General features: G+C 55.2%; 1 protein-coding gene across 1 annotated transcript in view; it reads right to left on the reverse strand.

Annotated features, from left to right (window-relative positions):
• Nucleotides 1-5,403: 5,403 nt before the first annotated feature.
• The window catches only part of LOC140383523 (gamma-aminobutyric acid receptor subunit alpha-4-like), a 31,976-nt gene continuing 25,212 nt past the window's right edge, over nt 5,404-12,167 (reverse strand). The window contains exons 6-7 of the mRNA XM_072465969.1: nt 7,208-7,464; nt 5,404-6,071 (exon numbers count right to left, since the gene is read on the reverse strand). Coding sequence (XP_072322070.1) covers nt 5,472-6,071; nt 7,208-7,464 — 857 coding nt within the window. The 3' untranslated portion in view covers nt 5,404-5,471. The remainder of the gene's footprint in view (nt 6,072-7,207; nt 7,465-12,167) is intronic.

The following is a 12,167-nucleotide window of genomic DNA, read 5'->3' on the forward strand; positions in this document are numbered from 1 at the left end:
TGAAAAACCGGTTCTCATCCTGAAGAACCGGTTCTCATCCTGAAGAACCGGTTCTCCACCTGAAGAATCGGTTCTCCTCCTGAAGAATCGGTTCTCATCCTGAAAAACCGGTTCTCATCCTGAAGAACCGGTTCTCCTCCTGAAGATCTGGTTCTCCTACTGAGTGGCTCCTCCTGTGAGAGTCAGATTTCTCCTTCATGTGGAACTCCTCCAGGTCTATACTTTTTACCAAAGAGGTTTTGTATTTTTTCCTGCAGAAGAAGGAGCTAAGGACAGAGGACTCTGGGACATGTGTCTAAGGACACTGGACGCTGGGACATGTGTCTAAGGACAGAGGACTCTGGGACATGTGTCTAAGGACACTGGACGCTGGGACATGTGTCTAAGGACAGAGGACTCTGGGACATGTGTCTAAGGACACTGGACGCTGGGACATGTGTCTAAGGACAGAGGACTCTGGGACATGTGTCTAAGGACACGGGACACTGGGACATGTGTCTAAGGACACAGGACGCTGGGACATGTGTCTAAGGACACGGGACGATGGGACATGTCTCTAAGGACAAGGGACACTGGGACATGTGTCTAAGGACACGGGACACTGGGACATGTCTCTAAGGACACGGGACGATGGGACATGTCTCTAAGGACAAGGGACACTGGGACATGTGTCTAAGGACACGGGACGATGGGACATGTCTCTAAGGACACGGGACGATGGGACATGTGTCTAAGGACACGGGACACTGGGACATGTCTCTAAGGACACGGGACGCTGGGACATGTCTCTAAGGATACGGGACGCTGGGACATGTGTCTAAGGACACGGGACGCTGGGACATGTGTCTAAGGACACGGGACACTGGGACAAGTCTCTAAGGACACGGGACAATGGGACATGTCCCTAAGGACACGGGACACTGGGACATGTCTCTAAGGACACGGGACACTGGGACATGTCTCTAAGGACACGGGACAATGGGACATGTCTCTAAGGACACGGGACACTGGGACATGTCTCTAAGGACACGGGACACTGGGACATGTCTCTAAGGACACGGGACAATGGGACATGTCTCTAAGGACACGGGACACTGGGACATGTCTCTAAGGACACGGGACAATGGGACATGTCTCTAAGGACACGGGACACTGGGACATGTCTCTAAGGACACGGGACAATGGGACATGTCTCTAAGGACACGGGACACTGGGACATGTCTCTAAGGACACGGGACAATGGGACATGTCTCTAAGGATACGGGACACTGGGACATGTCTCTAAGGACACGGGACAATGGGACATGTCTCTAAGGATACGGGACACTGGGACATGTCTCTAAGGACACGGGACAATGGGACATGTCTCTGGGACATGTCTCTAAGGACACGGGACAATGGGACATGTCTCTAAGGACACGGGACAATGGGACATGTCTCTAAGGACACGGGACAATGGGACATGTCTCTAAGGACACGGGACAATGGGACATGTGTTGAAGAAACTGCTGTTGTGACTTTGGGAGTGACAAAAATGAATTGAAACAAAACACAATTTTAGCCTTTGAATATTCCACATTTGAAACACGTTTTAAAGAATCTCACGCACATGTGACTCTGGGCCACTAGAGGGCGCTGCTCCACCAGGTTCAACTATAGAGTCCTAAAGAAGTGTCCTAAACCAGAGAAGTGTCCTAGTTCCTCGTCTCCTTGATCCTTGAGATGATTGACAGGTGCCGCTCTGACAGAAAGCTTCAGAAATATAATATACTTTAATATAAAATATAATATACTTTAATATAATACATAATATACTTTAATACAATATATAATATACTTTAATACAATATGTATTGTTGGGTGGCAAAGGCGGTTAGCGCTCTTGCCTCCCAAGAAGGAGATCATGGGTTCAATTCCCGGACCAGACCAACATCACATGATTTCTCTGGATGGAGTTTGCATGTTCTCCTCGTGTTACTGTGGGTCTGTGTTAAACTGTCCAGGATGTACCTGCCTAAGGCCCAAAGTCACTGGGACAGAATCCAGTCACCCGCCACCCCGAAAGGGAATAAGCGGTAGAAAATGTATAATATAATAAGATAAGATATTCCTTTAATATCACACATTAATAACATTAAAGTGTGATAGTTAGGTTTAAAAGTGGAATTCATTCATTTTCTCCCACTTGGTTCTTTGGGCCTCAGGCGGGTGACTTTGGACCTCAGGCGGGTGACTTTGGACATCAGGTGGGGGACTTTGGGCCTCAGGTGGGTGACTTTGGACATCAGGTGGGGGACTTTGGGCCTCAGGTGGGTGACTTTGGGCCTTAGGCGGGTGACTTTGGGCCTTAGGCGGGTGACTTTGGGCCTCAGGTGGATGACTTTGGGCCTCAGGCGGGTGACTTTGGACATCAGGTGGGGGACTTTGGGCCTCCGATTGGTGATCTTGGGCCTTAGGCGGGTGAATTCGGGCCTTGGGGCCTCCGATGGGTGACTTTGGGCCTCAGGCAGGGGACTTTGGGCCTCAGGCGGGGGACTTTGGGCATCAGGCGGGTGACTTTGGGCCTCAGGTTGGTGACTTTGGGCCTCCGATGGGTGACTTTGGGCCTCAGGCAGGGGACTTTGGGCCTTAGGCGGGTGACTTTGGGCCTTAGGCGGGTGACTTTGGGCCTCAGGTGGATGACTTTGGGCCTCAGGCGGGTGACTTTGGGCCTTAGGCGGGTGACTTTGGGCCTCAGGTGGATGACTTTGGGCCTCAGGCGGGTGACTTTGGACATCAGGTGGGGGACTTTGGGCCTCAGATGGGGGACTTTGGCCCTCAGGCGGGTGACTTTGGGCCTCCGATTGGTGATCTTGGGCCTTAGGCGGGTGAATTCGGGCCTTGGGGCCTCCGATGGGTGACTTTGGGCCTCAGGTGGGGGACTTTGGGCGTCAGGCTGGTGACTTTGGGCCTCAATCGGGTGACTTTGGGCCTCAGGTTGGTGACTTTGGGCCTCCGATGGGTGACTTTGGGCCTCAGGCAGGGGACTTTGGGCCTCAGGCGGGGGACTTTGGGCCTCAGGCTGGGTTCAGGGGCTTGTTGCCATAGAGACAGAGACACACAAACTTTCACTCTCACATTCATCCATTAGGGTCAGTTTATAGTTGCCACTTGACCTCACGTGTGTTTGACGGTGGGTCATGTGATGTTGTCGGGAGGCGGAGCTCTAACCGCTCGGTGGGAGGAGCCTCGATGAGAAAACTCTCACCACTTTATAAAGGAAAGTGTTTTATTCGTGAATATAAAAGCTCGGCTCCATGTGACCATGAAATGTAGCTTTTATTGTTATTTAGGATTCTTTGTCCCGTAGTCTTTGTTGGACAGGACAGGACAGGACAGTGTGAAATGGGGATGAGACTGGGAAGGACATTCTGCAAACTGTTATCAGCACTTTTCTCTCGACCATCAAATATTCGAATACTCGATGGACTGTTCACGAGTCTCATGCAAAGCAAACAAACATTAACATGCTAACAAACATTACCATGCTAACAAACATTAGCATGCTAACGGCGCACTTCCTGCTTCCCCAGGAATCAAAGGCTTTATATTTAGCAGCAGGTCTCACAGAAGCTTCCACCATAAATCTGCTGCGGCCAAACTGAATTGACTTTATTACATTTACACTTTACTTTTGTACTTGTTACTTTGTTCATTTTGACAAGAAATTTGAAGTCTAGTTTTAGTCGACAAATATGAAGTTTGTTGATGAAACCAAAAACAGTTTTTGAACCAAAAACACTGAAGCGTGAAATTATCAGTCAACAAAATATCTACTTTAAGTGCGAGTTTTAGTCATCACTTTAATCATTTAGTTTGAGTCATTGTCACTTTTTATTTTGTTAGTCTTGGACAGCAGCGATATGAACGTGGCGTAAACTTTGAGGGAAACGTGTTGTTTTATTGCTTTGGCCTCACTTTGGTGCCAACGCGGCTCTAAACGTATCGTCTTCATCTGAGCTCCAACACAAAGCGGCTTAAAGAGCAGACAAAATGAACATCTGCGTCTTTATCCGCAAAAGAATATTCACGTCGTCAATAATTCAGCGCTGCTCCCGGACGAGTAATCCATCTTAAAGCCGGCTTTGCAGGGTGAAAGGTCACGCTCCGAGCGCCGGACGCATTCACATCCAGAGGACGAAAGAGGACGACGTTTGAGTCCTTAAACCGGGCGGGTCCAGGTGTGTTTGGGGCGGGTCCAGGTGTGTTTGGGGCAGGTCCAGGTGCGTTTGGGGCGGGTCCAGGTGCGTTTGGGGCGGGTCCAGGTGTGTTTGGGGTGGGTCCAGGTGCGTTTGGGGTGAGTCCAGGTGCGTTTGGGGTGGGTCCAGGTGCATTTGGGGCGGGTCCAGGTGTGTTTGGGGTGGGTCCAGGTGCGTTTGGGGTGGGTGAGTCCAGGTGCTTTTGGGGCGGGTCCAGGTGTGTTTGGGGTGGGTCCAGGTGCGTTTGGGGTGGGTGAGTCCAGGTGCGTTTGGGGCGGGTCCAGGTGTGTTTGGGGTGGGTCCAGGTGCGTTTGGGGTGGGTGAGTCCAGGTGCGTTTGGGGCGGGTCTAGGTGCTCATCCAGGTGCGTTTGGCGCACGTCCAGGTGCGTTAAGTCCTGGTTAATTCATGGTTTTGTCCTGTTTTAAGGCTAAATTCATCTTTCATAAGCGAAACCTATGTTCTTTCAGAAGGTCAGACAACTGCATCGTGATTGGTTGAATTGTCAAAGTGGGCGTGGATAAACATTTTTATCTTTTGTGAAATCAAGATTAAAAATGAACATACAACAATAATCAGAACCGCTGTTATAGAAGTGTTTGTCTCGATTTGTCTGGAGCTAATCGATGCTAGCAGCTGTAGCGCCTAACGTGGAGCCACAGAGCCAATCAGGGGCGAGGATGTAGAAGGTCCATGCGCCTTCCCCTGAGCCGAGCTAGCTGTCAATCAAACCTGTTGCTAACGCGAGCTGGACCTCGGGGAAAGACGGCTGCTGATTGGTCAGTCATTGTTGTTCATATCTGGATTTACAAATATAAAAGTGGAATAAAAACACCAGGATCGTGTCGAGCTTTTTAATAAGAACATTTGAAGTCCAGAATGTTGAGTCTGAAGCAGCAGTGACAGAGGAAGAGGAGCAGAGCAGGAGGCGCGGCGGCTAACAGACGAGCCACGTCCAGTCTGTGGCTACCCCTGAACTGTTGATAATCTCCATAGCAACAAACAAGCAACAGCAGTTTGAGTGCACGAGGCTCTTCTGCAGCAGAACCTCTGATGAGTGTGACGTGTGTGTTACAGGAGCAAGAACAGTCCTGACCTTCAGTCCTGACCTTCAGTCCTGACCTTCAGTCCTGACCTTCAGTCCTGACCTTCAGTCCTGACCTTCAGTCCTGGGTCAGTCCAGTTCTAATTCTGTTTCAGTCCTTTTTAGTCCTTATTACGGTTTTGTCCTGGTTCAGCGTCCTTGTCCCACTGTGGTGTCCTTGGACAGGTAGACCACCCAGTAGACCATGTTGAAGGCCCCAAACGACACGGGGAACAGGATACGTGCGTATTTGTCGATCTTGCTGGTTCCTCCGGTCCCTGCGGCGCTGGGCTGAGAACACGGCGTCTGCTTCAGCTCTCGGCTCCTCATCTGGAGACGCTCCAGTCTGGGAACGAGGAGCTGCTGCAGCGACGAGGACGAGGCCGCCGTGGCGTAGGCGCCGCGTCGGGGCGGCGTGGAGGCGTTGGCGCTCATGACGTCGGGCGTGGAGGCGTTGGCGCTCATGACGTCGGGCGTGGAGGCGGCCTGCAGCGGCGCGCTCCGGAGCAGCTGAGCGGAGGACGAGGCCACGCTCAGCAGACTCTCGGACTTGAGCGGGCCGCTGCGGTGGGACAGCGTGGTGGAGCTGCAGTTCACTCCTCCGCGGGCCAGAGGGCGCCACACTGCAGCTCGGTGAGGGCGACCCACGGCCGACAGGCTGGACGTGGACTGAGCTCGCAGCTGCACACGAGACTCGTGCGTGATGTAGGTGATGCGCTTGCGCAGGTTCCCGTTGGAGTCGGGGTTTTGCTGAAAGAGAAAAGTCCAGAGTGAAACATTTGATAGTTTTGGACTAAACCAGGAACTATGTAAGTCCCTCCCATAATACATCCATGGTCCCTCCCTCTGTGTGAGTGTTGAGGTGGGAGGAGTTAAGAAGTGTTCATGAGTCCAACGGCCGAGGGGAGGTTCTGGTCCGGATGGACTGTAGCCTCCTGCCTGAGGGGAGGGGCCTCCTGCCTGAGGGGAGGGGCCTCCTGCCTGAGGGGAGTGGCCTCCTGCCTGAGGGGAGTGGCCTCCTGCAGAGATGGAAGTCTGCAACCGATCACCTGCTCAGCAGAGGGCGCTGTAGTCTGTGTTTGTCCCTGGCTGTGGCTCCAGTGTACCACATGGTGATGGAGGAGGAGATGGAGGAGGTGACGGAGGAGGTGATGGAGGAGGTGATGGAGTATGAATGTTTCTGACTCCTTCAGATATGATTTAGTTTGCTTCATGTCTGTCCTTTGCTTCAGTGACATATGTTGATCTGATCATGTGACATATGTTGATCTGATCATGTGACATATGTTGATCTGATCATGTGACATATGTTGATCTGATCATGTGACATATGTTCAGCTCGTGTCGGCTCTAAACGTCTCGTCACTTAACGCCGGGTTTGAGGCCTTTGCTCTGTGACTCTCACTCGTCAGATTAACGAGCTCCATCAGCTGCAGGATTAGCCCCAAGAGAGAGGGATTCAAACACTAGAGGTTTTCTGGTTTAGACCTGTTTTAGACCTGGTTTAGTCCTGGTTTAGACCTGGTTTAGTCCTGGTTTAGTCCTGTTTTAGACCTGGTTTAGTCCTGGTTTAGTCCTGTTTTAGACCTGGTTTAGTCCTGGTTTAGTCCTGTTTTAGACCTGGTTTAGTCCTGGTTTAGTCCTGGTTTAGACCTGGTTTAGTCCTGGTTTAGACCTGGTTTAGTCCTGGTTTAGACCTGGTTTAGACCTGGTTTAGACCTGGTTTAGACCTAGTTTGGACCTGGTTTAGACCTGGTTTAGACCTGGTTTAGTCCTGGTTTAGACCTGGTTTAGACCTGGTTTAGACCTAGTTTAGTCCTGGTTTGGACCTGGTTTAGTCCTGGTTTAGACCTGGTTTAGAGCTGGTTTAGTCTCAGTTTCTTCACCTGCAGCGCTTCCTCAGACTCCGTGGCTCTGACAGGAGTGGAGCGTGGCACGGGAGGGCATCTGGGCCTCTTCCTCTTGCTCCTCTCGAGCTCGGCGTTGGTGAAATAGTTGACGGCGGCGAACTCGATGAGCGCCGAGAAGACGAAGGCGAAACACACGGCGATGAACCAGTCCATGGCCGTGGCGTACGAGACTTTAGGAAGAGAGTGTCGCGCCGAGATGGAGAGCGTCGTCATGGTGAGGACTGTGGTGATCCCTGTAACCAGAGACAGAGCGGGTGAGAGCGGGTGAGAGCGGGGTGAGAGCGGGGTGAGAGCGGGTGAGAGCGGGTGAGAGCGGGGTGAGAGCGGGTGAGAGCGGGGTGAGAGCGGGTGAGAGCGGGGTGAGAGCGGGTGAGAGCGGGGTGAGAGCGGGTGAGAGCGGGTGAGAGCTGGATGAGAGCGGGTGAGAGCGGGTAAGAGCGGGTGAGAGCGGGGAGAGAGCGGGTGAGAGCGGGTGAGAGCGGGTGAGAGCGGGGTGAGAACGGGTGAGAGCGGGGTGAGAGCGGGTGAGAGCGGGGTGAGAGCGGGTGAGAGCGGGTGAGAGCGGGGTGAGAGCGGGTGAGAGCGGGGTGAGAGCGGGTGAGAGCGGGTGAGAGCTGGATGAGAGCGGGTGAGAGCGGGTAAGAGCGGGTGAGAGCGGGGAGAGAGCGGGTGAGAGCGGGTGAGAGCGGGTGAGAGCGGGGTGAGAACGGGTGAGAGCGGGGTGAGAGCGGGTGAGAGCGGGGTGAGAGCGGGTGAGAGCGGGTGAGAGCGGGGTGAGAACGGGTGAGAGCGGGGTGAGAGCGGGTGAGAGCGGGGTGAGAGCGGGTGAGAGCGGGTGAGAGCGGGGTGAGAGCGGGTGAGAGCGGGTGAGAGCGGGGTGAGAACGGGTGAGAGCGGGGTGAGAGCGGGGTGACAGCGGGGTGAGAGCGGGTGAGAGCGGGCGAGAGCGGGATGAGAGCGGGTGAGAGCGGGTGAGAGCGGGTGAGAGCTGGATGAGAGCGGGTGAGAGCGGGTAAGAGCGGGTGAGAGCGGGGAGAGAGCGGGTGAGAGCGGGTAAGAGCGGGTGAGAGCGGGTGAGAGCGGGGTGAGAACGGGTGAGAGCGGGGTGAGAGCGGGTGAGAGCGGGTGAGAGCGGGTGAGAGCGGGGTGAGAGCGGGTGAGAGCGGGTGAGAGCGGGGTGAGAACGGGTGAGAGCGGGGTGAGAGCGGGTGAGAGCGGGGTGAGAGCGGGGTGACAGCGGGGTGAGAGCGGGTGAGAGCGGGCGAGAGCGGGCGAGAGCGGGATGAGAGCGGGTGAGAGCGGGTGAGAGCGGGTGAGAGCTGGATGAGAGTGGGTGAGAGCGGGTGAGAGCGGGTGAGAGCTGGATGAGAGCGGGTGAGAGCGGGTAAGAGCGGGTGAGAGCGGGGAGAGAGCGGGTGAGAGCGGGTGAGAGCGGGGTGAGAGCGGGGTGAGAGCGGGTGAGAGCGGGTGAGAGCGGGGTGAGAGCGGGTGAGAGCGGGTGAGAGCGGGGTGAGAACGGGTGAGAGCGGGGTGAGAGCGGGTGAGAGCGGGGTGAGAGCGGGGTGACAGCGGGGTGAGAGCGGGTGAGAGCGGGCGAGAGCGGGCGAGAGCGGGATGAGAGCGGGTGAGAGCGGGTGAGAGCTGGATGAGAGCGGGTGAGAGCGGGTAAGAGCGGGTGAGAGCGGGGAGAGAGCGGGTGAGAGCGGGTGAGAGCGGGTGAGAGCGGGGTGAGAACGGGTGAGAGCGGGGTGAGAGCGGGGTGAGAGCGGGATGAGAGCGGGGTGAGAGCGGGGTGAGAGCGGGTGAGAGCGGGTGAGAGCGGGGTGAGAACGGGTGAGAGCGGGGTGAGAGCGGGTGAGAGCGGGGTGAGAGCGGGGTGAGAGCGGGTGAGAGCGGGGTGAGAGCGGGGTGAGAGCGGGTGAGAGCGGGTGAGAGCGGGGTGAGAGCGGGGTGAGAGCGGGTGAGAGCGGGTGAGAGCGGGGTGAGAACGGGTGAGAGCAGGGTGAGAGCGGGTGAGAGCGGGGTGAGAGCGGGGTGAGAGCGGGATGAGAGCGGGTGAGAGCGGGTGAGAGCGGGTGAGAGCGGGGAGAGAGCGGGTGAGAGCGGGTGAGAGCGGGTGAGAGCGGGGTGAGAACGGGTGAGAGCGGGGTGAGAGCGGGTGAGAGCGGGGTGAGAGCGGGGTGAGAGCGGGTGAGAGCGGGGTGAGAACGGGTGAGAGCGGGGTGAGAGCGGGTGAGAGCGGGTGAGAGCGGGGTGAGAGCGGGTGAGAGCGGGTGAGAGCGGGTGAGAGCGGGGTGAGAGCGGGTGAGAGCGGGGTGAGAGCGGGATGAGAGCGGGGTGAGAGCGGGGTGAGAGCGGGGTGAGAGCGGGTGAGAGCGGGATGAGAGCGGGTGAGAGCGGGGTGAGAGCGGGTGAGAGCGGGTGAGAGCGGGGTGAGAACGGGTGAAAGCGGGGTGAGAGCGGGTGAGAGCGGGTGAGAGCGGGATGAGAGCGGGTGAGAGCGGGTGAGAGCGGGTGAGAGCGGATGAGAGCGGGTGAGAGCGGGTGAGAGCGGGTGAGAGCGGGATGAGAGCGGGTGAGAGCGGGTGAGAGCGGGTGAGAGCGGGATGAGAGCGGGTGAGAGCGGGTGAGAGCGGGATAAGATAAGATATTCCTTTATTGTCCCACATGGGGAAATTTCATTGTTGCAACGCAGGGTGAGAGCGGGTGAGAGCGGGTGAGAGCGCGTAAGAGCGGGGTGAGAGCGGGTGAGAGCGCGTGAGAGCGGATGAGAGCGGGATGAGAGCGGGTGAGAGCGGGTGAGAGCGGGTGAGAGCGGGATGAGAGCGGGTGAGAGCGGGTGAGAGCGGGTGAGAGCGGGATGAGAGCGGGTGAGAGCGGGATGAGAGCGGGTGAGAGCGGGATGAGAGCGGGTGAGAGCGGGTGAGAGCGGGTGAGAGCGGGATGAGAGCGGGTGAGAGCGGGTGAGAGCGGGTGAGAGCGAGTGAGAGCGGGTGAGAGCGGGTGAGAGCGGGTGAGAGCGAGTGAGAGCGGGATGAGAGCGGGTGAGAGCGGGTGAGAGCGGGTGAGAGGGGGTGAGAGCGGGATGAGAGCGGGTGAGAGCGGGTGAGAGCGGGTGAGAGCGGGTGAGAGCGGGATGAGAGCGGATGAGAGCGGGTGAGAGCGGGTGAGAGCGGGTGAGAGCGGGATGAGAGCGGGTGAGAGCGGGTGAGAGCGGGGGTGTGTGTGAGGTGTGTGGCTAAAGCTAGTGTGTGTGAGGGGCGTGGCTAAAGCTAGTGTGTGTGAGGGGCGTGGCTAAAGCTAGTGCGTGTGAGGGGCGTGGCTAAAGCTAGTGTTTGAGGGGCGTGGCTAAAGCTAGTGCGTGTGAGGGGCGTGGCTAAAGCTAGTGTTTGAGGGGCGTGGCTAAAGCTAGTGTGCGTGAGGGTGTGGCTAAAGCTAGCGTGCGTGAGGGGCGTGGCTAAAGCTAGTGTGTGTGAGGGGCGCGGCTAAAGCTAGTGTGTGTGAGGGGCGTGGCTAAAGCTAGTGTGTGTGAGGGGCGTGGTTAAAGCTAGCGTGTGTGAGGGGCGTGGTTAAAGCTAGCGTGTGTGAGGGGCGTGGTTAAAGCTAGCGTGTGTGAGGGGCGTGGTTAAAGCTAGCGTGTGTGAGGGGCGTGGCGTTTGAACCTCTCTTTATGTCATGCTAATGCTAATGCTAATGTCAGACGCTTTATGACCTGGAAATATCAGATTGTAGCGCTTGACAAAGCGAGTGCCGTGAACAGGAAACAGCTGTTGCTAACGTGCTTTGCTAGCTTTGTGTTGCTAACGTGCTTTGCTAGCTCTGTGTTGCTAATGTGCTTTGCTAGCTCTGTGTTGCTAAGGCTCCACATAGTCGTTAGCATCAGTGGAAACAAGTCAGAGTTTGAGACAAATGATTCTTTTGTGTTTCTCTGTTTTTCGCCTCTTGTCTGTGAGTCTGTGTTCTCTCTCTCGTCTGAGTCCAAGGACTAAACCAGGACAAAACCAGGTCTAAACCAGGACTAAACCAGGACTAAACCAGGACAAAACCAGGACTAAACCAGGATTAAACCCGGACTAAACCAGGTCTAAACCAGGTCTAAACCAGGACTAAACCAGGACTAAACCAGGTCTAAACCAGGACTAAACCAGGACTAAACCAGGACTAAACCAGGACTAAACCAGGACTAAACCAGGTCTAAACCAGGACTAAACCAGGACTAAACCAGGTCTAAACCAGGTCTAAACCAGGACTAAACCAGGACTAAACCAGGACTAAACCAGGACTAAACCAGGACTAAACTGCTTGCTGTATCATTCTTTGAAGTGAGAGCTGGAGAAACATTTCAGAATAAATGGTTTGGAGATTCTTAGAGGTTAATAAGGCATGAACTCTAAATCTGAATATTTCATTAAAGGAGACGAGCTAATGAGCTCTAAACACTGGCTCCTGCCGCGCCGCGCTGACTTGATCTGTTTTATTCTTTCTTTAAAGCCAAACCTTCATGAGTTACATTTTGTTGTGTTTTTTATCATTTAATTCAGGCTTTTTAAGAAACAAAAAGTCCTGGTTTAGTTCTGATTAAACCTGGAGGAGTTTTTACAATCACAGATCAAACCCTCATAACGCTTGTTTTACTTTGTTACATTATTATAAGTTAAATGGATCAAAATTGGTTGTTACCCCATGATAAGCTGCTCCCACAGCTTGGAACACGTACAATCTGATCTGAAACTTTTATTTAGAGACGTTTTCACTCCCAACAACATGCTCTAAACCAGCTCTACATCTCTGTGACACGGCCCCTGGAGGACACGCCCCCTGGAGAACACGCCCCCTGGAGGACACGCCCCTGGGAGGACACGCCCCCTGGAGGACACGACTCCTGGAGGACACGACTCCTGGAGGACACGCCCCCTGGAGGACACGCCCCCTGGAG

Source organism: Eucyclogobius newberryi, unplaced genomic scaffold (assembly GCF_026437365.1).
Source record: "Eucyclogobius newberryi isolate DKJ021-1_F unplaced genomic scaffold, fEucNew1.0.hap1 SCAF_522, whole genome shotgun sequence".
Lineage (NCBI taxonomy): Eukaryota > Metazoa > Chordata > Actinopteri > Gobiiformes > Gobiidae > Eucyclogobius > Eucyclogobius newberryi.